We start from the raw sequence: 23,818 nt of genomic DNA on the forward strand, positions 1-23,818 counted from the left end.
AGCCATCCCAGGAGTTGTGGCATCGCAGACTTTCACATCTGAACAGAAGGAGTATGGATTTACTGAAACAAGGTATGGCTAGTGGAATTGATTACACTAATGATAAACATACTCCGTGTGTAGCATGTCTTGAAGGGAAACAAAGTCGATTACCATTCCCTAAAAGGTCTTATACCAGAGCTACTGAGAAACTTGGTCTGATTCATACTGACTTAATGGGACCTATGCCAGTTTCCTCATTCAGTGGCAGTAGATATCTCTTGACTTTCATTGATGATTATTCTAGAATGACTTTTGGATATTTTATTAAAAGTAAAGGTGAAGTATTGTCTGTATTTAAAACCTTTAAGAGTTTTGTTGAGAATCAAACTGACTTAAAGATAAAAGCAATTCGTTCAGATAACGGCACTGAATATGTGAATAAACAGTTCCAGATGTTTCTGAGAGAGCACGGCATCCAGCACCAGACAACCATACCATATTCTGCAGCCCAGAATGGAGTCGCGGAACGCGCCAACCGCACAATTATGCAGGCAGGATGCTGCATGCTGCAGGATGCTGGAATGGACCCGAGGTTCTGGGCCGAGGCGTTGAATACAGCAATATACATTAAGAATAAGTCACCAAGTAAGGCGGTAAGAGGGACCACACCTGAAGAGCTATGGTCAGGTAATAAAGTTAATTTATCCAATTTGAGAGTATTTGGCTGTGTTGCCTATGCAATGATCCCTAGTGAAAAACGTAAGAAATTAGATGCAAAAAGCAAAATGTATGTATTTGTGGGATATTGCGATGGATCAAAAGGATATAGACTGATTGACCCTCAAAACCCGTCTAAATGTATTAAGTCTCGAGATGTACAGTTCTTTGAAGAGAAAATGTATAAAGATATAAAACTGAATCAGCAAAATCCTACTACTGATGGCCAGTTACATTTACTTAGTGATGGCATGGATAATACTACTAGAAATGCAGAACCTTTACCTGCAGATCCTTTGCCAGCTGATCCTATTGAGGAAGTACCTGAAGTATCTGAAAATGAATCGAGCACTTCTAGTTCCAGTTTTGTGGATGATCCTAACGATGTCACTTGGAATCCTGATATGACTACGGATCAAGGCTCCAGTGAGTATGAAGAAATGACAGACTCCGCTAATGCTGCGATTGCAATGACAGCTGCTTGTCAAGGTGCTGAACCAAAGACAATTCATGAAGCGCTGTCAGGACCTGAAAAAGAACATTGGAAGGAAGCAATTGCGGATGAGTACAAGTCATTTGAAAAGAACAGAGCCTGGACATTGACAACATTGCCTGTTGGAAAGAAAGCTGTAAAATGCAAATGGATTTTCAAAAAGAAACTTGGATTGGAAGGTCAGCTACTTCGTTACAAAGCTAGACTTGTAGCTAAAGGATTTACCCAGGAATATGGCGTAGACTACAATGAGACCTACTCTCCTGTGGTAAGATACTCAACCATACGTACTTTACTTGCCCTGGCAGTCAACTTAGACATGAAAGTTGATCACATGGATGTGAAGACAGCCTTTCTTAATGGTGATTTAAAGGAGACTGTGTATATGGAACAGCCAGATGGGTACAAAGTAAAAGGTAAAGAAAACTACGTATTCAAGCTTAACAAAGCAGTCTATGGACTGAAACAGGCATCAAAGGCCTGGTACGACAAAATTGATAATGCCCTGAAGGTTCTCAAGTTCAGAAAATCACTCAGCGAGCCCTGTGTTTACATAAAATCGAATGATAGTGGTAACCTCATTATATTAGCACTATATGTTGATGACATTCTGATTTCCAGTAAAGATACACCAGAGAAGAAAAAGCTGAAGGAAGAACTGATGAGAATATTTGAGATGAAGGATCTTGGTCGTGCTACGCATGTACTGGGCATGAGATTGACTCAAGATAAAAATAAAATTACTCTTGATCAGAAAAATTACATACAGAAAGTATTAGAACAATTTAATATGGCGGACTGCAAACCTGTGAGCACACCTTTAGAGACCGGCTTGAAATTTGAAAAGGGAGAACAGACTGATCCTGACTCAAAGTTCAGAAGCCTGATTGGATGTATTATGTATTTAGCGGTGTGCACAAGACCAGATATTGCCCATGCAGCAAGCCTATTAAGCCAGTTCAACAACTGTTATTCTGAAACGCACTGGAAAGCGGCGAAGCGTGTTCTTCGATATTTAAAAGGAACAATGGATTATTCCTTACAATATGAGAAATCAATATTATCTGTTACAGGATATGTAGATGCTGATTGGGCATCCAACCCGCTAGACCGACGTTCGTATACAGGGTATGTGTACAAGATTGGCGGCTCAGCTGTGTCATGGGAGAGTCGTAAGCAAAGAACCATTGCCTTGTCTTCAACCGAATCTGAGTACATAGGGTTATGTGAAGGAGCGAAGGAAGCTACATTCATAAGGACCTTTTTACATGAATGCCTAAGTAAATACTTACCCATTACTCTATACAACGATAGTCAGTCGGCGCAGAAGATTTGCAACAGTCAAATCAACCATAGTAGAAGTAAACATATAGACATTCGACATCATTATGTGCGGCAAGTCGTAAGTGATAAAATTATTAACTTAGAATACTTGTCTACTGATCAAATGCCTGCGGATGTTTTGACAAAGCCTTTAAGCAAGGACAAACATTTTAATTGTGTTTCTAATCTCGGTTTAAACTGTTCGGTTTAAGGGCAGGTGTTAGAACATATAAACCTATCAGGTTGTAAACCTTACGCCATGAGCTGGCGACTATTTTGTTTTGTCTGTGGTTTTCTATTTTGTCAGTTTACTTGAACAAATGAATATATATATCGTTTTTCTGTCTGCACAAATAATGTTTTACTCTATTCAATCCTGGTAGAATTCCACTCTAAACCCAATATTGTCATTTCGCAACGAAGCGGGAGTCATTTTGATGACGTCATTCCGCTGAAGTAGATGGCCGGCGCCGCTGTCTCCCGGCAGTTTTCGAGACCCAATGCCATGCCCAACAACATACTAAAAGTTGGTAGCGGTTTCCGGTTCTGAACTATCTCTTCGACCGTTTCCCATAAGGCATAGTACAGTGGTGCTTTTGCATAATGGGGTAAAAGTTTACACAAAACGCCTAAACATAATAAAATGGAACTGGCAACGGGCACACTTACTATTTGGCTGAATCATTGAGCTGGTACTCGTTGGATCGGCCGAAGCACTCCTGAACGCCGGCGTCGGCCCAGAGCCTCTTCATCGCCGCGAGCAACTCCTCACTGAACGGCTCCGTGTCCTCCATTCGTTGGATCACGTCGAACACCATCTTGCCGTCGCTCTGTGAAAAGACGTGGGACATTGATTATACGAGTATAGGTACAGTATGGATGAATGAAATAGTTACACTTTTAGGTAATGAAGTTATATACTTATATATCATAAAATATGTAGGGTAATTCGCCAGTAACTGGCCACTGTTAGTAATTGGCCACCAAATGAATTCTATTCACCTATAAACAGAGTTCATTTTAGTATGTATAAGGTTTCAATAACTGGCCAGGCTTCAATAACTAGCCGCCTTATACTAAAATGAATTCTGTTTATAGGTGAATAGAATTCATTTTTAGTTTAGGGCGGCCAGTTACTAAAACCGGCCAGTTACTGGCGAATCACCCTATATTCATTGTAAAGGCTCGCCGCTCGACGTTAGATTCAGTGTTGCCAGGGCTCTGGAGTCATAAGTTACGTTTCGTTTCCCTAAAAGTCACGTTTTTGCTGCTCAAGTCACATTTTTATATTATTGTATTGTATGGGTAGGTAAATCGATTTTGTTAGAAGAAATTCAGAAAATAATATATTTCACAAAAAATCTACTAACCTTTTATGATTTTTCCTCAAAAAGAAAAAACGGAACCCTTATTTATAGGATCACTCGTGCGTCTGTCTGTCTGTCTGTCCGTCTGTCACAGCCTATTTTCACGGAAACTACTGGACCAATTAAGTTGAAATTTGGTACAAATTGGTGGAATTAGTGACCCAAAGACGGACATGTAAGTCATGTAAACAAATGAATTTTAAGCATGGGGGCTACTTTTGGGGGGTCAATGAGAAAGTTAAAAAATTAAGAAATAACCCAAGCAAATTAGAAAAATCTGCGGAAATAATTCGAGTAGTTTTGAAAATTGGTATATACCTTGTGGTGTCTAAATAAACATACTAAAAGTCCTCGAGGGTAGGGGGTGTGCTGAGGGTGCAGGGAGGGTTAAAGGTACCTTTTTTCTTATTTTTGCTCATATCTCGAATATATGTACAAATAGCATTATAATTACTTCGGTACTACTAAACTAAATTAATAACTAGCTTAAATCTAAAATAGGCCCTTGAGGCATTGTTCCAAGGATGCTGGCGGCATTTCCTCGCTGTATCGCAATGCTGATACGTTGTGCGAGGTAGCCTATTACTTCGGACAAAAGTTTTATCATACAATTTCCTACAAATTTGGTTATGTTTAATTTTACTCTACGATCAATACTTTAGGAGCTTCAGGTTGTTAAAGTTAAATTAGAGTTAAAAAATAGACGGTTTAAGTAATAGGGTCCCGTTTTACCCTTTGGGTACGGAACCCTATTACTAAGACTTCGCTGTCCGTCCGTCCGTCCGTCCGTCCGTCTGTCACCAGGCTGTATCTCACGAACCGTGATAGCTAGACAGTTGAAATTTTCACAGATGATGTATTTCTGTTGCCGCTATAACAACAAATACTAAAAACAGAATAAAATAAAGATTTAAATGGGGCTCCCATACAACAAACGTGATTTTTGACCAAAGTTAAGCAAAGTGGTCAGTACTTGGATGGGTGACCGTTTTTTTTTTGCTTTTTTTTTCGTTTTTTTTTTTGCATTATGGTACGGAACCCTTCGTGCGCGAGTCCGACTCGCACTTGCCCGGTTTTTTTCGTAATTGTTCATCATAAATAAAAATTTTAGTTTGGAGTAAGCAAGTTAAGTGACCAGGCCCCAATTTCACCACGGCTACAATTGTCAGTGACATATGTCGAGCGACAATTGTCAAGCGACAGGTGACATATTACAATTTTATAAAATATTTTCTATAGAAATACTTACAAACATGACAGGCATTTTGCTACAATTGTATGTCTTACAATTATGTTGTGAAACAAGAATTATTTTTTCTAGTCGACATATTTGTAGAATTGTTGGTGAATCTTGACAGGAAATGAGTTATACGAGTATGTCGGAATTTCGTGACAATTGTAGTGTTTCTTGTGACAATTGTCATAAACTTAGCAAGAGAAATATCTGTTTTTCCGATATAATAAAGTTTTTTTAAATAATACAATGATGGTGGCAAACAGAAATACGGCCCGCCCGATGGTAAGCGGTAACCGTAGCCCATGGATGCATGTGACGTCAGCAACAGTGATGTTTTACAATTGTCGCACCTGTCACCGTGGTGAAATTGGGGCCTGCTGATAAAATATAAAAAAAACCGGTTTAGAGCATGTCGGGCCATGTTCAGTGTAGGGTTCCGTAGTTACCCGTCTGTCAAAATAGACTATTCGCAAAAACTCAAAAACAGCTATACCGATTAGGTTCGCTATATTTTTCCTTGAAAGTCTTTACTAAGCTATGTTTTTATGATTTTTTTCATATTTTTTGGACCCATGGTTCAAAAGTTAGGGGAACTAAAGGGGAAAACACAACTTTTTTTCTTTCAGATCGATTATTTCCGAAAATATTAAGTTGATCAAAAAATGGTTCTTGAAGTGTATTCGTTTTAAAAGACCTATCTAACGACATCCCACACTATAGGGTGGAAGCAAAAAAAAATTCATCCCCACTTTAATGTAGGGCAGCCACCATAAAAAAATATTTTTTTCTACTTTCTATTATTAAATTTGGCATGAATATAAAAAATTTGCTACACTGACAAAGTCATAAAATATAAACTAGAAAAAATATTTTTTTAGGGTGACTCCCCTACATTAAGTGGGGATGATTTTTTTTTTCGCTTTTACCCTATAGTGTGGGTGTCTTGGATATGTCTTTTAAAATGAATAAGGGTCTTTAAGGACTATTTTTGATCAACTTAATATTTTCGGAAATAATCGATCTGAAAGAAAAAAAGTTGTGTTTTCCACTTTAGTTCCCCTAGCATTTTAACCATGGGTCCAAAATTCGTCTAGCTTAAAAAGTCACAAAAATTGCCTCAAGATCGTAAGTCACGCACAGGTCACACGAGAAGGCGAAAAGTCACGAAAAATGTGACTTTTGTGACCATCTGGCAACACTGGTTAGATTTAATATTTTATGTTAGTACATGAGAAGAAGAAAAATGCAAAATTCGTGTTACGTTGTTGACGTATAGTGGTCATCAAACAAAAACTTAAAACACCAAGCGCATTTTTTTTTATTTTTTTTTTAAATGTCACTACACTTCATATTGTGGTGTAGTTTCATCAATATTTTATATTCTGGAGTGTAAAAATAGTCTGTATTACAGAAATATAGCTATCTCAAAAATATCTCCCACGTACAAAAGTAAACATTTAAATACACTAAGAAAGGTTAAGGCCAAGTTCAGTAAAACTAACAGATTCGCGAAACCCTCCAAGAAGAGTCGAGAATTCGAAAAACTTTCAGAGAATGTCTCTCGTAGACAATACAGCGTCGATGAGTCGTCTAATAAATTTAATGTCTACAGGCACATTGGTAAATCCGAGATCGGTATCCAATCATATAATCTTATAACATAACTTGAAAATATAACTTGTAGTAAACGTACTAAAACGACATACCTACAGAAATAGAAAGAGTAAAATTATAGCAGTTTGTAACTATATTTTGCGATATAGAGCATTTTATTGCAAAAATATTCATGAGAAGTAGAAGAACCGTGACGTTTAAAGTTGTTTTAACTAATAAAAGAATTTAGATTGAAACCATAAGTACAGTCAGCAGCAGAAGTTGCTATGCGGGCCAGGTGTTCAAAATGAACTTGACGCGACTTTATTGTTAAGAGAATAAGAGCGTGATAAGGTAATTTTGAACACCTCGCCCGCTTAGCAACTTCTGCTACTGACTGTACCATAACGCGGTAATGTCTATTAATAGGCGTGTACGAACATCTCACACAACCGTCTAATTATTTAATTAATAATTTCTTCATAATTATGAATATCAGTGTATTTTAATAAAATAAAACACCATACATACACAAGTAGTCGTTATAACGTATACATAAACAAATTGGAATAACTGTGAGGTTTGTTTCAAAGTTTATAACCATGTTGAAAGTTGTATTGTTTATAATATATGTATAAAATATATGTTCGTATTCGTAATCACTTCGCCTGCAGCATAAAGCTGTATAAGGAATATCGTTTCAACAAATGCTACTAGATTTTATTATTCAATTTATTATGTTAGTTATGATTCCATTGTTATCTTACACGCATATTAATGTAGGAATAGTCTAGTTACGTATAATGGCTCCTCTACACGTTGGCCCAACCTATTGGCCCAATATGTTGGGACAACGTGTAGAGGGTATTGGTGTCGGTTGGCTTATTGCTAGCTCATTCTACCGCATGGCTGCGTCCCTTGGATTGGCCGGCGTTGGCCCATCGTGTAGAGGAGCCATAAGGCAATAGCCGTTTGAGAAGTCTTTCCAGAACTAGCACGCTAATAAGATTAGCATTTTAGTGAACAGACTTATTATTCCTACTTTCGCTCGCCGACCCCCTTCGTGTAGGGCCTGGAAATAAAGGGCCCTCTCCTCTCGTTGCGTAATTCCACTTGTGACTAAAGAAAAGCAGCCAGCTTTTATTTTTTGCAATCACGACGCTATCATAACAAATAAGTTAACACAACGGCAATGCGGCGTATAATCCTACGCTGAAACAAATACTTGTTCGGGCGTGGGTTCCGGGTGCAGAGGGATTTGGTGAGATACGTTTGCAATTATGACGGGTGGCGGAGTGAGAAAGCAAGGGAGGCAATTCCTGTCACGTACCAGACGCAGACGAGTAACCAGTATACGCTTGGTCTCCGATTAGGGGTGATTGTTACGGATCTAGAGGTCACAGTGACGTTGGGTCGTATTGTCGTAAAGGCGAACGCTCTACAATAGTACAGTACAGGGTTAGGACGCATGCGTGGCCGGACCGCGGAACCCGGCCTCGTCATTCACAACCCTCCAGTATTGCCATAATAATCATGTGAAATACATTTTGTGTTTATACAAATTATATGCAGCCGACATAATAAATTTTCTGATGTAAGTTTTTACGTAGTCTGAGATTATTTTGGCAATCGTTACTTTATTACTTTTTTAAATTACCGATTGATAAACTTATTCAATCTTCTTCTTTTCAACATGTTTGTTACCCTCCGTTTAGGTGTAGGGTTCAAATGTTTCCGATTGATCCGGTCATGGGCTGGCTGTGTCAGCCTGTGTCACATCCATCAGTCTAGGTCAGTATGGGTTATGTTAACAGAACGAACGGAGTCTCAGAGAGAAAATTTGCATCGTTATATGTATCTTCTACCTTTAAACGAGCAATTCTTGTATACACGGTGTAACATGAGGAAACCGAAAAAAGAAGGAAAAAATGTAATATGAGTTTAGGTCAATTTCGCCAAAAAAAGTTTATAGGACATTTTTGTCTCTAAATATGATCAGGAATACGCTGTTAAAGTTATTCGGTTTCCTCATGTTACACCGTGTATACAATATTTTATATATTTCGGGGATCTCGGACACGGCTCTATCTAACGATTTCGATGATATTTGCAAAATGGGGTCTTTCGGGAGTGAAAAATCGATCTAGCTAGATCTTATCTCTGGGAAAACGAGCACTTTTGAATTTTTATATGTTTTTTCCGTCTCCCAGATATTACTCGTATGTATTATTCTCATTCAGATTTCGAAACTTCACCTATTTTACCAATTTTTGGACCACTGCATATAGCAACACTAGAACACCCATTCGCGCCCGCCACCCTAGCTCGATATCTACATCTACATGCTGCACTTTTATTTACATTCGCCATTTATTCGTCTCTCTGCTCTTATTTAAATAACGTTTTACGATCCGTTTGCCTATGGTAACTAAAGTGAAAAATGGCCGTGGTATCCGATTAGCGAATTTAGAGCTTTGGCCACGCATGACCCCTGGCAATTTGAACCCTTTTATGCATAACTTTGGCTTTCACGTCATTAGGTCATTACTATGATAAAGGTGATTAACCATTGATCGAACATTACATTTAAAACAATTAAGTGAACAAAGTAGTTTGCTACATACACCTACACTGATATCGATCCGTGTTTTACCTTGAGATTTTTTTGCGACACCCTACCAGAGTTCATGAGGTTTAATGGTGTTGTCTTTATTGAAATTATCCACTCTTCTGTTACATATACCGATGATTATTATTTTGCACAATGGGAAATCCCGGTGATGGCTCAACGCGTAACAGAAGATTCGTTGTGTTTGTTTAAAACTGTAGTTTGTGACTTACTTTATTTTCATCTATACCGGGTTTGATATTTTATTACAATGTTGGTATTTCTACAATCTTACTCGTATCGTACATCGTATTCAAAACTAAATTTTGCCCATTTGGAAGCTGCAAAGATGATGAGAGCTTGGACTTTTATGTTTTTACAGTGATTCAATTATAAAGCTTATAATGGCACATATTTCCTCTTATTCCAATCCTATTAGTAAACTCTAATAATAACTAACGATTATTAGACTGTGTGTAGGTACAGGTACACACAATAAGAAACATCAGAGGTATAAATTATGAAATAAGTACATATATAAAAATATATAATGTTTAAAATTGCATACTTGATTATGATATAAGAATTGTTTTAACCAGGCTGACATAAATTCCCTACAATCGTTTAACATTACAACAAAGCCCTTTCGTTCCTGTTATTCCGGTATAAATCATAAAATTAAAATGGTTTGGTAGATAGAGTCACGAGCTAGGCCGTCATTAGTGAGTTTAGTGAGCTATGTACCAACACGCCCGGCCGTCACTCGGCGCTATCTCCGCTGATAACGCTTTGAAGGGTTAGATTGACGTTGCCATTCATAAGTAGGAACAAAGGGAGACAGGCTTTTCATACGTGCTGTATAGGCAAAAACTTAACATTGTTACTTGGTGCATAATTTAATCCTAAGGAGCTTCAGTATTTCAAGAGAAGCCGTGTAGTGATAAAAAAGTAGTAGAGAAGTAATTGCGTTTTTTCGTGCATAAGGGGGGAAAGATTATTGCTAAGGTCTGGATTATAATAAGAGTAATTGTTCGGAAATTACATATGGCAGGGCGCATAAGAAAGTTAAAAATGTGTAACAAGTTACTGGACAACTACATATGTATCTAACAAAAGTATAGAGAATCAAGGCTATCTAACAATGTTTTAGCGGCTACAGTGTAGAGATCTGTCCTGTAAATGTCCATTGTACCTGTGTTTACGATGTAGACGTAAAGCGAGAGATATCTTATCAGTGGTCGTTCGAGCTCAAGCGATGCGCGTCACTTGCGTTACGCAATTTTTTAGCACAATCAATACAATTCTTTATTTCATATCTAGAGGCTCTAGGTTAGTACATGTTGCCATAGACACTAGGGAGTGTTCCCGGTACCAGTTTTCTATACAAACACAGTACCGGAGCCGGGAATTCCCGGTTCTCGCCATACAAACTCGGTACCGGGAGCATTCCCTAAAGCCCCTGCTACACGGTCGCCGACAAGCCTTCAGACCGCGTGGCGTCCGTCCCGGACCGTGTAGACAGTTGTTACCAACAGAATTTGACCAAAACTGATCAAGGTCAGACGGTTAGAAGGCTTGTCGGCGACCGTGTAGCAAGGGCTTAATAGACACCCCATTTCAGATGTCAAAGTCCACATTAGTAGCGTCTTAAAAATAACACCGTTTATTTATTTATTGTCTAAGGTAATCAAAACGTAGGTAGAGATTAGAGAACATATAATACAATTTGGCCTTAAAGGTAAAGTTCTGCTTGGCCTTATTTGTTTTGAATCTGTTCTAGAAATGAACCCGTAAATTATGAGATGAGACATATTATATTTTAAAGTATAACATGAGAATATATAATGCAGGAAAGCTACACAGAATATAGATAACATGTACCTATTATTCGGGTGTTATGATATAATATAAATAATAGAGGGACGAGTTGTTGCGAAGCCGTGTTATTGTGGTGAAATTGGGAAGAGAATGAGACAAGACAGGACAATACCTCGCCTGATGCGGTTCGGACAGTTATGTCGTTATGTTGTCTAGTCATGAATCTACCGGAACATCGAGGAAGATGAGGGGCGATTTTCTATCTACATGTTCGTCTCATTCAAAATCTCATTTTGGTATCGCAGCATTCGCAGCGCATCTCGGCCTCGGACCAATAAGGGCATTGTTAAAGAATTTGTGAAACCAAATGTAAAGTTCGATCATCACTCCAAGAGCGGTTAGTTGATTTTCCTTTCCAGCCATTTTGCGTGAAATACGCGGTAGCGCTACTCTAACCACCCCTGCTCCCCCACGAAACCTAGATTTGCTGAGAATACCAATATCATCTCATTATAAATTCTATTACTATTGGCTACGAAACAGACGAATGTCCGACAAACAATGCATTAAGCTGCAGCAGACTCGTGAATAAATACTTACTATTGATCATACGAACAGCATTGGTTGGAATTGAAACCGCTGCAGTTACACGAAAGTGAATATTGCTACCATTTCGAGACGTGAAATATTTACTTCAAGGTATGGGGGGAATTGAAACATGGGTTCTTTGCAGGAGAAAACTCTATGTGCCTTGTAACTTTGGAAATAAGAATGAATACCATATGAAATGTTGGAAGAATAAAACCTTTACAATCTTTACATCTACATTATAACCTGATTGTTACTCTCAACGAATCTAACGATCACTGTCACTATTCAACTGCTAGGCGTAACCAAGAGATGTACATTGTATGTACCTATCTACATACATTTATGTATGAAAAACATCAACTTCGCAACCTTTTTAGCTAGTCCAGCTAAAATTATGATGGGAACCACGGTTTTCCCCATATTCTTGATCATTGACATGGTCAATTTCTTGAACGTTCCATACAGCACTACATACTTTATTTATTCCACTATTATTATTGTAGGTACTATTACTTATTCCATGCCAATAGATGCATGTCATCGCTACTTTATGAATGACTTCTGACTACTTGTGTTCATTGTGTTACAATCGATATTTATGCAATTAGGACTACACTTAACCTAAATAGAAAAACTTTCGGAAATCGCAAGGGAATCGGTCTGGTGGCGAAACGGAACGGCGATGCTGTGCTAAAGACCTCGATGTATGTGATCTAAGTATCGATTTTTGTTCGATATTTGTACATGTTTTCTTATCTCATTCTGTGCCAATCTAAAACGTTCTATCCCGTCCAACAATATGTTCTAGCTGTACCAGTAACTCGTTATGTTTATATTATACCAGTCACCTGACAGATAAAACTCTTCATCTCATCGCACAAGTCGTCGCCATTATCATTTCCTCTAATTGTACTAAAAAGCAGTCATAGGAGATAGGAGTAGGATACCAGCTGAAGGTTCTTCACTAATTTTACTGTGTTCACTAATCCGCACATCTAGTTTACATGGAATGTTGCTAAAACTTCTTTTGATTTTTTTCGGAAACATGCCTCAGCGACAAGAAATAATTGTAGCTTACCGAGACCTAGCAGTGCCCAGCAAATGCTTAAATATTAAACTTACAAGGACGATATGAAAAATAGCCTGTAGTATTTACGGATGGTCTAGTTTATGATTTTTATTATTATTATTTATAATCATATTAATCATACTCTTAAGACTGATGTAACACTAGTTAAACGAACTAACCAAAATAAGACTAAATCAATAACTGCGGTTGGATATACGCGCTCTAGTCAAATCACTTTGCAATCAACATGTGGCCAACGGAAACGCTGGCTTTATTCTCTAAAGGTGCATTTGATTTGAACTATCATAATTATATCGAAAACCTAGTACTTGCGAGAACTCACTCGCTCTACACATGTTACATATATGTGAGAGTGACGTATTCTTTCATATTGGATTGGTATTACGGCGATATTATATCTTCTTTTCTGAATAAGCCTCGAGGCGCACTCTGAGTAAGTACCTACTTAGATCCGAGTCGTTCGATCGAGATTACTTTTTACTGTCGACCGATATTTATAGAACACCACCGAGTAATTCACGTAATATGTGTAGGCATAAGCACGAGTGGCAGAGGATTTATTTTAGGAGCGTCATACTGATATCCAATTCATCAAATTTGGGGCTTTATTTAACTTATTTTGTTTATTTTTAATATTGAATAATTTTACGGTCTAAACCGTAAACACAACAGTTTAAATTCGATTATTTTTAACATGTTTCGATTTGAAATAAAGCATATATCAGGTGAACTTTTCGTTTCGAGCTGGTGTGGTGGTTATATAGGGGAGCAAAGCATATGTGACGTTCCACGGGAAAAGGTACCTTATGAGGGTTTCTAGTTTCGGAGATATTAAATGTTTTGTAAAGAGGTGAAAAAATGCTCAATTTTTTTTTATTGTGTGATCTGAAAGCTTAATGCGTAACGTTTGTTTACCTGTTTTTATTTTTGTTATAAGTTAGTTATAAGCCTAGTAATGTCGTCTCAGAGTTTAGTAGAAAAGGTACCTTATGGAAAAAAGATTGAAAATTCCCAAAAAAACTAGTCAATACGGGAAAAGAAGTTTGGTAGAGAACTGTATTAGCATTCTGCAAAACTAATTTGATAATTTCAGTTCTGGTTGGGGCGCCTCGCAAATATTATAACCGTACATAGACCGACATCACAAATCCAAGTAGACTGCTATTATACCAAAGTTACTCTCGTCAAGTCTTTCTTAACTAGAATAATCTTCATTTGGTTTGGTCGCATGCAGTAAATCAGCCATTGGTTTGCTGAAAAATGCCAATACCCGACGCATTACCTTATGGAATATCTGAGGTCATTGAACCTCAATGCCGCTTATCTTCAATAGCAACCGAAATATATTATTGATAAGAAATAGACGATTTATACCATCTTAACCCCAAAATATTATTAGTTTATCCTAACTGTTCCATCATCATCATGCCTCATCATGTAACTTGACCACAAGGTACCTTTTCATTACATACAAATTATTGGTCTTTTTTAAGATTATTATGACGAAGAACTAATTAAATTGGGGGCAGTTTAATGTAAATTTATATTTTCTATTCATAAAAGATAAACTATAATATGATTGATATTTTGTAGTGATGTATTATTAGATTTATTTCCATAAGGTACCTTTTCGTAAATGTATGGAGCAAATACTGTTATTGTTATGTAAGTTTAAAGTGGCATAAGGGGTTAAATATAGTATTTAGTTGGGGTTTTAGGATTTATTTCATTTGAATGACAGAATTTCTTTCATATGTGCTCAGAAAAATTGATTGTGTGTCACATTAAAAGTAAAAATATTCAATTTTGTGATTTTATATGAAAAAGTCAGAAAATACATTTTCACCTCTAAATCGGTATTGTTTTTTGCTTAAACTGTCTGTCAGTGTCGTTTTCTAATAGATAAAATTTAAATCTTGAGAGCTCATTGCAATCAATCGTGAAAATGAAATAAAACTTTATTTTCAAGAGATTGGTTAGTATACACATAAATCAGTCGATATCAAAAGTTTCTATTTGCATTACAGAACAAGTCGCAATATTTTTTTAATCTCAGATATATAAGGCATTATTATTTGTAGTCAACTATGTAACTTACTTCAGGAACATAGTTTTTTAGGCGGCTAAACTTAAAACTTCTTTATCGTAAAGTTGCTCATTTCACAACATTATTTTCAAAAAATCATATCTCTGTAACTACGCAACCTAGAAGGTTGATCTTTTGTGCTATCGATAGCTTATTTATTGTAGATTACTGGGGTATGCATAACTCCATACCCGCCATAAGGTACCTTTGACCGTGGGACGTCACATATGAAGTGGCGTGGCTAATATTACATGTCGCAAAATAAATATGACACTTAACAAAAAAATATGAAGTATGACCAAAATTCGCAAATATGCTATATTGAAGTATATTGTTATGTATCCTACCCCACATGCCACTACCCCAAATTAAATACGAATTTAAAAATTTCTACTAACATTCGATCCAATAGTTTGTAAATTTCGTAAGAAAATTTTACCTGATATGTGATACTTTGAGCAAGTTTATGAATGAATGAATGAATGAATGAAAACATTTATTTTCAGGCAACTATTGGCCCATAGATAAATACCTTAAAACTAGCATACATATTATTACAAAATATATCTTAAAACTAAAAACACAATTATGGCTGCGATGCAGTTCGCAACCCCGCAGTGTCAGGGAGCCGGCCGCGGAACCGCCGGAACTTGACACCCTTCGGCCAAAACTCCTCCTTGGTGAAGGTCGCTAGATGTTCAGTCGGAACGCTCAGCACAAAAGAATTAAAATTCACACTGTGTCGAGATTCCAACTTCACGACCCTCAGGATGAATCCGGACTTGGCTCGTACATACTTCACGATCTCCTCGACCTTCGTAAGGTAGTGTAATCGGGACACATACAGCAGCGTCGTCGGTGTTGCAGGACGCAGCAAATGGTTAGGTCCAGTCGGTGCGGTACCGCACTGATTCGGACGAGCTGACTTCTTTCTCCTCTCCACCTTTTTGAAGCCATCTCTGTCGCATCCCGACTCTTTTAGAGTCAGCTGTGACCGATCCTTGTGAACAGGTTCACGAAGGCTCTGCACCCCTTTCTTCGGCCGCTGCTTAGACTTGGACACAGCAGGCGGCTTAGCGGCAGTGGCAGCGTAGGAACGTTGTGGGGTCAAACGGGGTGGGGGTTTATAAATTGTTATTGTATACTACGTACTAGTGTTACTAAATTGACGCCTTGTTTTGACGCATCAGAGAAAGTGTTTGGCCACATTTTTATAGACAGGAAGTATTGTGGCGACCGATGGACCGTGAACGGAAACGAATGTGATTTTAATTAGCTATCGATTTGAATTACCACTATACAAATTTAAGTCGTTGCAGTGTTGTGAAACAAGCGATCAGTGTAATGAGTCTTCATTTGATATACACTTAACATAGTTTGATTTCAAATTTGTTAATTGACCGTATTATTTATGCTTTTCATGAGGTTAATGATCGAAAATGACAGTTGATGAATGCATGGATTAGATTGCATTCGGATAAACAAGAAAATACCAGTAAAATCTCAATGCAATACGATAAGCAGCTAATATATTTATGCACGTTCAGGTCACGATCTCGAGATCAAACATTCCAGAAAATCTGCTTATTAATCTGGATTAGGGTTGCCAGAAACAAAATTCTTGACAAGTCATCATAAACTGCTTGATCCACCACTAAATAAATGGACATTTACAATAGGTTAACGCATTCACTGCCAGGGGGCGTGGCCTAGGAACAAACTTGTATGACGGTGAACGCACATGTGCGTTGGGGGCAGTGAATGTGTTAATTGGTGGATTACATCCTAAGATAAAGTGTCATGCTATGGTACTCGCTAACTATGTAATATTGAAATTGTCTCTGAATGATGAATTTACTAGTGACTTTTGTTTACATAGTTAGCAAGTTCCATAGAATGACACTTTACGCTAGAACATCTTTTGCTATGAGAGCCCTTACCTCCCGGTCCTTATTGCCATAGGTGATGCCCAGGTTGGGCATGGCGCGCAGGATGGCGACGAGCGACTGAATTGTGTTGCTGTACACCACCGGCCGGTACTGTTTGAAGTCTTCATTCGTAAAGCCACTTTCGTGGATAATTCTGTAGACAAACAAAGTAACGTGAGATTTGTTTATTATGCAGCAAAACAGTAGACCTACTCCCTATCATTTTTACCAGTCAGACATTGGTCACAATTTGGTCTAGAGCTCGACCAAGAGCTTGGCTAAGTTAAACTTAGCTCGGTCTACCTCTATTACAGGCCAGCTCTACTTGAATAATAAAGTTACATTGCTATAATTTTAAGCTGAACCGAAGTACTCGCTAATTTAGCGCCGTTACCATAACGCTTATTTTTCTATTCTTTATTTTGGCATAAACAGTAATTACAGAAGAGTGACATTGAAAAATATTACATATATTATAAAGTGACACTAAGCATTTCAAATCTTCTTCAGCATACCAGCATTTAGTACAGTCATACGCCACAACTCAAGCCCGCAAGTCTACTAAACTAGGCACCCTTGCGTTACAACCTACTAACAAAGAAAAATTAACTACCAATTTTTTGAAAGGCACAACGAAGCGACGGCATAATAAACGACTCAAATATTTTTTTAAAGGGATTGATCGAAACCGGATATACGCAATAATATGCAAAGTCCCGTCATGTTTTTTCTATGATATCTGTAGCGTGGAGTATCGCACCTGTCAGTGTCAACCCAGACGAACCCTTTGAAGTGAACACTACGACGCGACGGAGAGAGTGCTAACGTTTTGTGCTACATTTGAGACGGTGACGAGCTCTGCCAACTTCTTGTCACATCCTAATTTATTTCCCAGTTTTTCTAGCGGAGATTTCACACGCGTCTTTGTAAAAATTCTAAAAATTGACAAAGGTTATGTTTAGAGATAGACCAAGATAAGTCTGCAACGATTTTGATAGCACACGCAATGCAAGTGTTACTTTAAACGTTAAACTTCTATGAAATTATGATGTATAAATAACACTTGCACTGCGTGTGCTATCAAAATCGTTGCAGACTTATATTGGTGTAACTGTAGCTAGGATTATTTTATTTACACATTACCTTCTATGGCAAATAGCAAATCTCTTAAGAACAACGTTTTTAGATTATTTAAAATATCAACAGATATAAGAGTAGGAAATACTTTTTACATAGAACTGTGTAATCTAATCATTAAGAATTCAACCTGTGATGTGAAAGCTAAAGAATCTATTTCCTGAAACTCTTTCACCAACTACATTTTTCTAAATAGCGACAGGGTGAAAGAAGGAAAACATGCTATTTTATTTATTTCATTATACAGCATTGCAAATGTTTCAGCCATTCAATCGCGTGTCATAAATAGATATTTCGCGTTTATACCAATAAATAGCAATTACAGCTGCAAACTGTATCACGTAAGAACCAAACCCTCTAACTGATGAATTTTAATCAAACAGAAACTCGAAGACTTAACCGTATCGTAGGAATACTAGGAATCGATAATGATAAGTGTCCCGCTTTCACACACCGGTACCCAAGGCCCAAGAAGCACTGGGTATAGTGGATCCTTCGACAATGGCCTGACGTGACACCAGTCGGCACCCGTCCTTATTAACCGTTTCCCACAAGCGATTGTTCGAATACGTTTCAAGAATATGAACAATGGAAACTCAAACTATGCGACGAGCGTGCTGGTCGAAAATATGTCGACATAGTAAAGTCGTGTTAACATTTTCGGATTCGCCATAATAGTGTCACGGAAGATTTGTCGCCATACAAGATCAAGACATATATGTCATATATTGTACCAAATTAGAATCAAGTTCATTCAACTAATCATAACATACTATAATGGCCTTGTGACTTAGTAATTCTATTTAATGAGTTTCTCCATAGAGGACAGCTGAGTCACGCATACCAGGGAATTCGTCACTCATAGATGGACTTGACGTTTATCCTTTAGGCGCTAACGAATCTCAAAACAGTTAGCTGACCATTCGTAAACCTTATTACTGTGCGATAAGGTATACCAATAGCTAGTTAAGTGTGTTACTGTAAGTGCGTTCACACGCATTGTCTGCTGAAGCAGTTGTTTAAAATCGTCCACGTCACAAGCCATCTAGTATCCGGCTATCCGGGTCTCTGCTCATAGTCAATGACGTCAGAAACACCGTCATTGTCTGTCTTGTTTACACCTACATAATCTGTAAATTTAAAGCATGACAATGATTTAGGCCCTGTTCAGAGGAGGAATGCGAACGGATCGTAAATTGTGCGTTTTTAATGATTCTGTGAAGTCTTATCGGAATCATAATATATGTTGTCTTTTGATCCTGAGAGTCGATTTCGGAACGATGTAGTTTCCGCAAACTCTGAATGCTAGCCAACAATGAACGAGAAAGAGTACTTTCCAGTTGCCATTTTAACCGAATATAAACTTGATTTTTTAGGAATTTAAGAATTCTGGGTCAAATTGCAAGCCAAAGTACTATGTTGCCGATTGATGTTATCAAGAGCTTACTAAGGTACTAGATAACAATGAATGCAATAAATTATGATGAATAGGCAAGTTTTAAATTAGTCTCATAATCCTAAACGATCGATCTAACTAAAGTAAAAATACGGATGCTATCGGTCGCGATAAACGTTACAACATGTACAATATCATCGATAAGTCGGCGAAATGTTAAGAGCTTGTTGACAAGTTGTACATAGATATAGTGGCAGATAGTGGACAATCATTGATGTGTATATCAATAGTAGACTGTAGAAGGCGTTAGTGATAATATTTGAAGGTAGGTACATGTTCGTTGAATTGCGTCATTGTTTGATAATTACCCCTGTCGCTTAAAACCGCCGCGATTTAACAAGGATAATATATTATTATATACTGTATAATCATAATAACCACTTTATTGGAACTTCCGATTATATGATAAGTTAAAGGATATTATAAAAACCATCGCTGAAGGAGATCATCGTTTAACAGTCGATGAGTTTTGAATTGATTGATTAATAGATAGTGATCGAAACGATTATCGAACACAAATTGACCAACATGGCTTGAACTTGAACCTTCATTTTACTGATTAACCAAGAGGAGAACCTTACTATGTACTCTATGTAGGTATACTATAGATCCGACCAAATCATGTGTTTGTTATTATACTGTAAAGTCGAAATGGTGTTCGTATGTTCTTTAGTTCAAAATAAAAGCATAATTTTCTGAGTTTGAAGTTGAGCTACAGTACGGCTACCACCAGTTTTGACATTGACATAACGCTCACGTTTAAGTAACTTACTTTCTATGCATCTCGCTCGTACTCGCATATGCGAGCAATAGTGGAAGCGAGATGTACAGAAAGTAAATTACGTAGACGTGAGCGTTATGTCAATGTTAAAACTGATGGTAGAGGCTCTGATGCCTACACTACGACAGTAGGATAAATTAGAGAATCATAAACCACCATTCGACAATAATGTGGACAATGAGCAAACGATGTGATTGGATTGGCCGTAAAAAGTATCGAAACAGAGGACAGATACACGCATGTGACCGAGTGAAAAGAACAGCTTTGGACGAGATATTACGTGATAATACTGATATGCCTGTCACTATTCGTTATATACAATAAGATAAGATGAACTACCTGATACATTCAACTAAAATAGATTAATATTACAAATCCAGGTATTTGTGCCTTGTAGTAGAAGAATAATCTGGCCAATAGTGCACATAATACTGTATTGATTTCTTTCGCCCTATGAACTAGGAAAATTACATATTTATCAATGAATGTTCATCAAATATATCCTATAAATGTTTCTGACCAGATTGTCACCCATGATACAGGTAGGTAGGTAGGTAGGTACATTAAATATCTAAACGACTTCAAGTCAAGTTAAAGTTGAAGTATTGTCCAAATATACTCACTTCATTTGTTTGACTATAGTACTCTTGCCGGACTCTCCAGCACCTGAAACAAAGACAACGGTTAATACAGTTCGTATACAAGCAGACCAAAATATCAGCTGATTTATTATTGTAATATCGTTATCTATTCCAACGCCCACTTGTGCATTAGCCGACGTTGATCAACTAGTAGATTCACTAGAAATGGGCAAAACAGACAATTTATTACGTATGCATTTTGAGTTAGTTTTTTTTTTCAATCCCGGTAGAACCTCCACTCCAAACCCAATAGGTTAAGGGACCAGGCATTGAATACAGCAATATACATTAAGAATAAGTCACCAAGTAAGGCGGTAAGAGGGACCGCATCTGAAGAGCTATGGTTCATGTAATATCGGGATGCTCGAATGGGTTTATTTGTATCCGGTAATTAATTAATACCAATACTAAGACTGTTTAACTATTATTTATTGTAATAAACGATAAGAGCACATCTTACTAGGACAATGTCTATATCCCAAGAGAGGGGTGGGAGGGGGCGAAGCAGACAGCAGTGTTTAGTTACCACAGTAAGGTTCACATTGTGTATTAATGGTTAACATATAATTTATATAACTAAGTTAAGTGTAGAGATGACTCGTTATGCCAATTTAAATGGGCTCCTGGGTGTGTATGTCACAGAAGCTAGAAAACAAAACTTGCCTCCCCTTTTCACCAAGTTATATTATGGACAATAAAGCCTAATTTCTGCTTATTGATTAATCTTATATGGCTATTCCAAAAGTGTATACATTAGTTTCAAGAACGTTATTATTTGGGTACAAAAGACAAATCAGAACCCAAAGATGATCGACCGACCGCTGCCATAAAACGCGCAATGATATAAACGCAGTTAATTACCGTACGAATGTAAACTGTTACAGTTCACAATATGCAAGTCTTGGTAGTCGGTTAAAAATAGCGGGGGAATAAATAAATAACGGGCAAGATCTGAGATCCGCGACCCGAGGCCGGGGATTGAGAACGCGCTAAATTTTCAAATAACAAATATAAGTAGCCATTTAAAGATGGACATATAAACAAATTTAAAAGAAGTTCTTTATATTTTAACGGTTTATGCTGTTCGTTTTTTTTGTCGCTACATAACATTACTCTTAAAATGAATATAGACGATTAATAGAATCTGGCTTTGGCTACCTTATTAAACCTCTCCTTCCTTATATTGTGCTTTGATGAGAATCAAAAATGTGTAAATCTATTTTTATGTCTAAACTGCTTAAAAATATTGGTAAGACTGTTAAAACTGTTACTCATAAAATACATAAGAACATAATACCCATTATAATTGAATGAAGCGTTAAAGAGAAGAACATGAAACAAATTGGTACCTTAAATGATTACTCGAATTAGCTAGATTGAACCGCAAGCATTTACCTTTGATTCAATGTTAAGTGGTCTATTAAGACCAAATCATAATTGCCGTGACAACCGTGGGTGTCGCAAAACGAGCCTTGTCGAATGCAGCTACGTTATTCACAAAACATCTTACCTATTCTCTAATATAACTTGATCTAGAGGTCTGTTAAAAACCACGCGTATTCGAGATCACGTTTGTACTGGTTCGCTTGAAATGGTGTGAGATAAGTGTTGTGAAAAGTACAGGTCCAGGCATCGTGACCCCAGTTGTCATCAATTGGGTCGGCGGCAGCGGCCGATCTCTGACCCTGGAGATACACATATCACCTACGCCTTGTCTCCTGATTTCATATTCGTGCTAACTGCTAGCGAATTAACTATACTTTTGTTCTGAATGGGTACTAATTTAGATATATAGATTACTTGTGTATGTTTTAATGTTTGTTTCGGCACCGACGATATTGCACAAATACTAAGTTTCACAAATTAACACATTAGCAAGCACTTATTACTTCAATTATGTTAAACAAACACGGAATAATTAACTACGAGATGTTTTAAAGTTAGTTTGTAATAGGCAATGTTCGTATGATGCTTGTAATATTGACTTTATAATAATTATAATTATTACAACAACGTGGTAAAATCACATACCGTATTAAAATTAAAACTACTTGTCAATCAAAATAAAGGTAAACACATTGTAACATGTTATACTCGTATTATATATTGTATGTATTGATCGAGAGGGTTTATCTAATAAACATTGCAGTGTTGATCGGTTTTCCTTTAACTTAGTCTTAGCCGAACACACACCTACGTGACTAAAAAATAAAAATGTATCTAAGAATATTAGCACAAAGATTTAAGCATTAAAAATGTTTTTATTGGTGACAAATTGACAACAACAGACGAATCGTCAAGATTTTACTTGACACCTCGTATCAGCGGGTTAAAATCCAACTGAAACATCTCTATTTTTATTTACACGTCTAAATGCTTCTTGTAAACTTTTCCAATAAAATTCGGTGGATAATATGGAAATCGCATGTTCACACCCTATTATATAGTTCCTATTTTCTATGGCACTACGTTCTGCATTCCTAGACATATTACAAAAGTTGATTCCTAACTTAAAAACCGAAATTCCATTTTATGTAACAACTCGTAAGCCATTATCACTGTTTACATGTTCATTCACGCAATTAAGTAGTAGAAGTATCAAACCGTCACACCAAACCGACGAAGTCGGTAAGTTGGTTTTGACAATGACATGCTGGTGGTAATCTCTTTGATGAATCTGGAAAGTTTCCTTGGTTTCCATTATCTACGGGCAATTCCCACGGCGCGATGCGACGGCGCTTCGGTAACTTGCGTCGACTTGGATAACCGACGTTGGAACTGTCATTTCTATGGCCATATCGGAACGCGAATCGCCTAATGCAATCCTAGGTAAGTTTATCTGTTGATTCGTAAACAGTACCGTTTTTACGAGTTCCATATTAAGGGCACACGGGGCCCGTTCCAAGGGCCCCCATCCTCAGGGGGCCCCACTGACAGTAACAGTATATTTGATTACCCATAATAATTCTA

General features: G+C 37.3%; 1 protein-coding gene across 2 annotated transcripts in view; it reads right to left on the minus strand.

Annotated features, from left to right (window-relative positions):
* LOC134798260 (guanine nucleotide-binding protein G(o) subunit alpha) overlaps window positions 1-23,818 on the minus strand; it is an 84,529-nt gene that overhangs the window by 41,780 nt on the left and 18,931 nt on the right. For both annotated transcript variants that reach the window (XM_063770650.1, XM_063770651.1), the window contains exons 2-4: window positions 20,831-20,873; window positions 16,846-16,987; window positions 3,185-3,345 (exon numbers count right to left, since the gene is read on the minus strand). In XM_063770650.1, coding sequence (XP_063626720.1) covers window positions 3,185-3,345; window positions 16,846-16,987; window positions 20,831-20,873 — 346 coding nt within the window. The remainder of the gene's footprint in view (window positions 1-3,184; window positions 3,346-16,845; window positions 16,988-20,830; window positions 20,874-23,818) is intronic.

Source organism: Cydia splendana, chromosome 16 (genome assembly GCF_910591565.1).
Source record: "Cydia splendana chromosome 16, ilCydSple1.2, whole genome shotgun sequence".
Lineage (NCBI taxonomy): Eukaryota > Metazoa > Arthropoda > Insecta > Lepidoptera > Tortricidae > Cydia > Cydia splendana.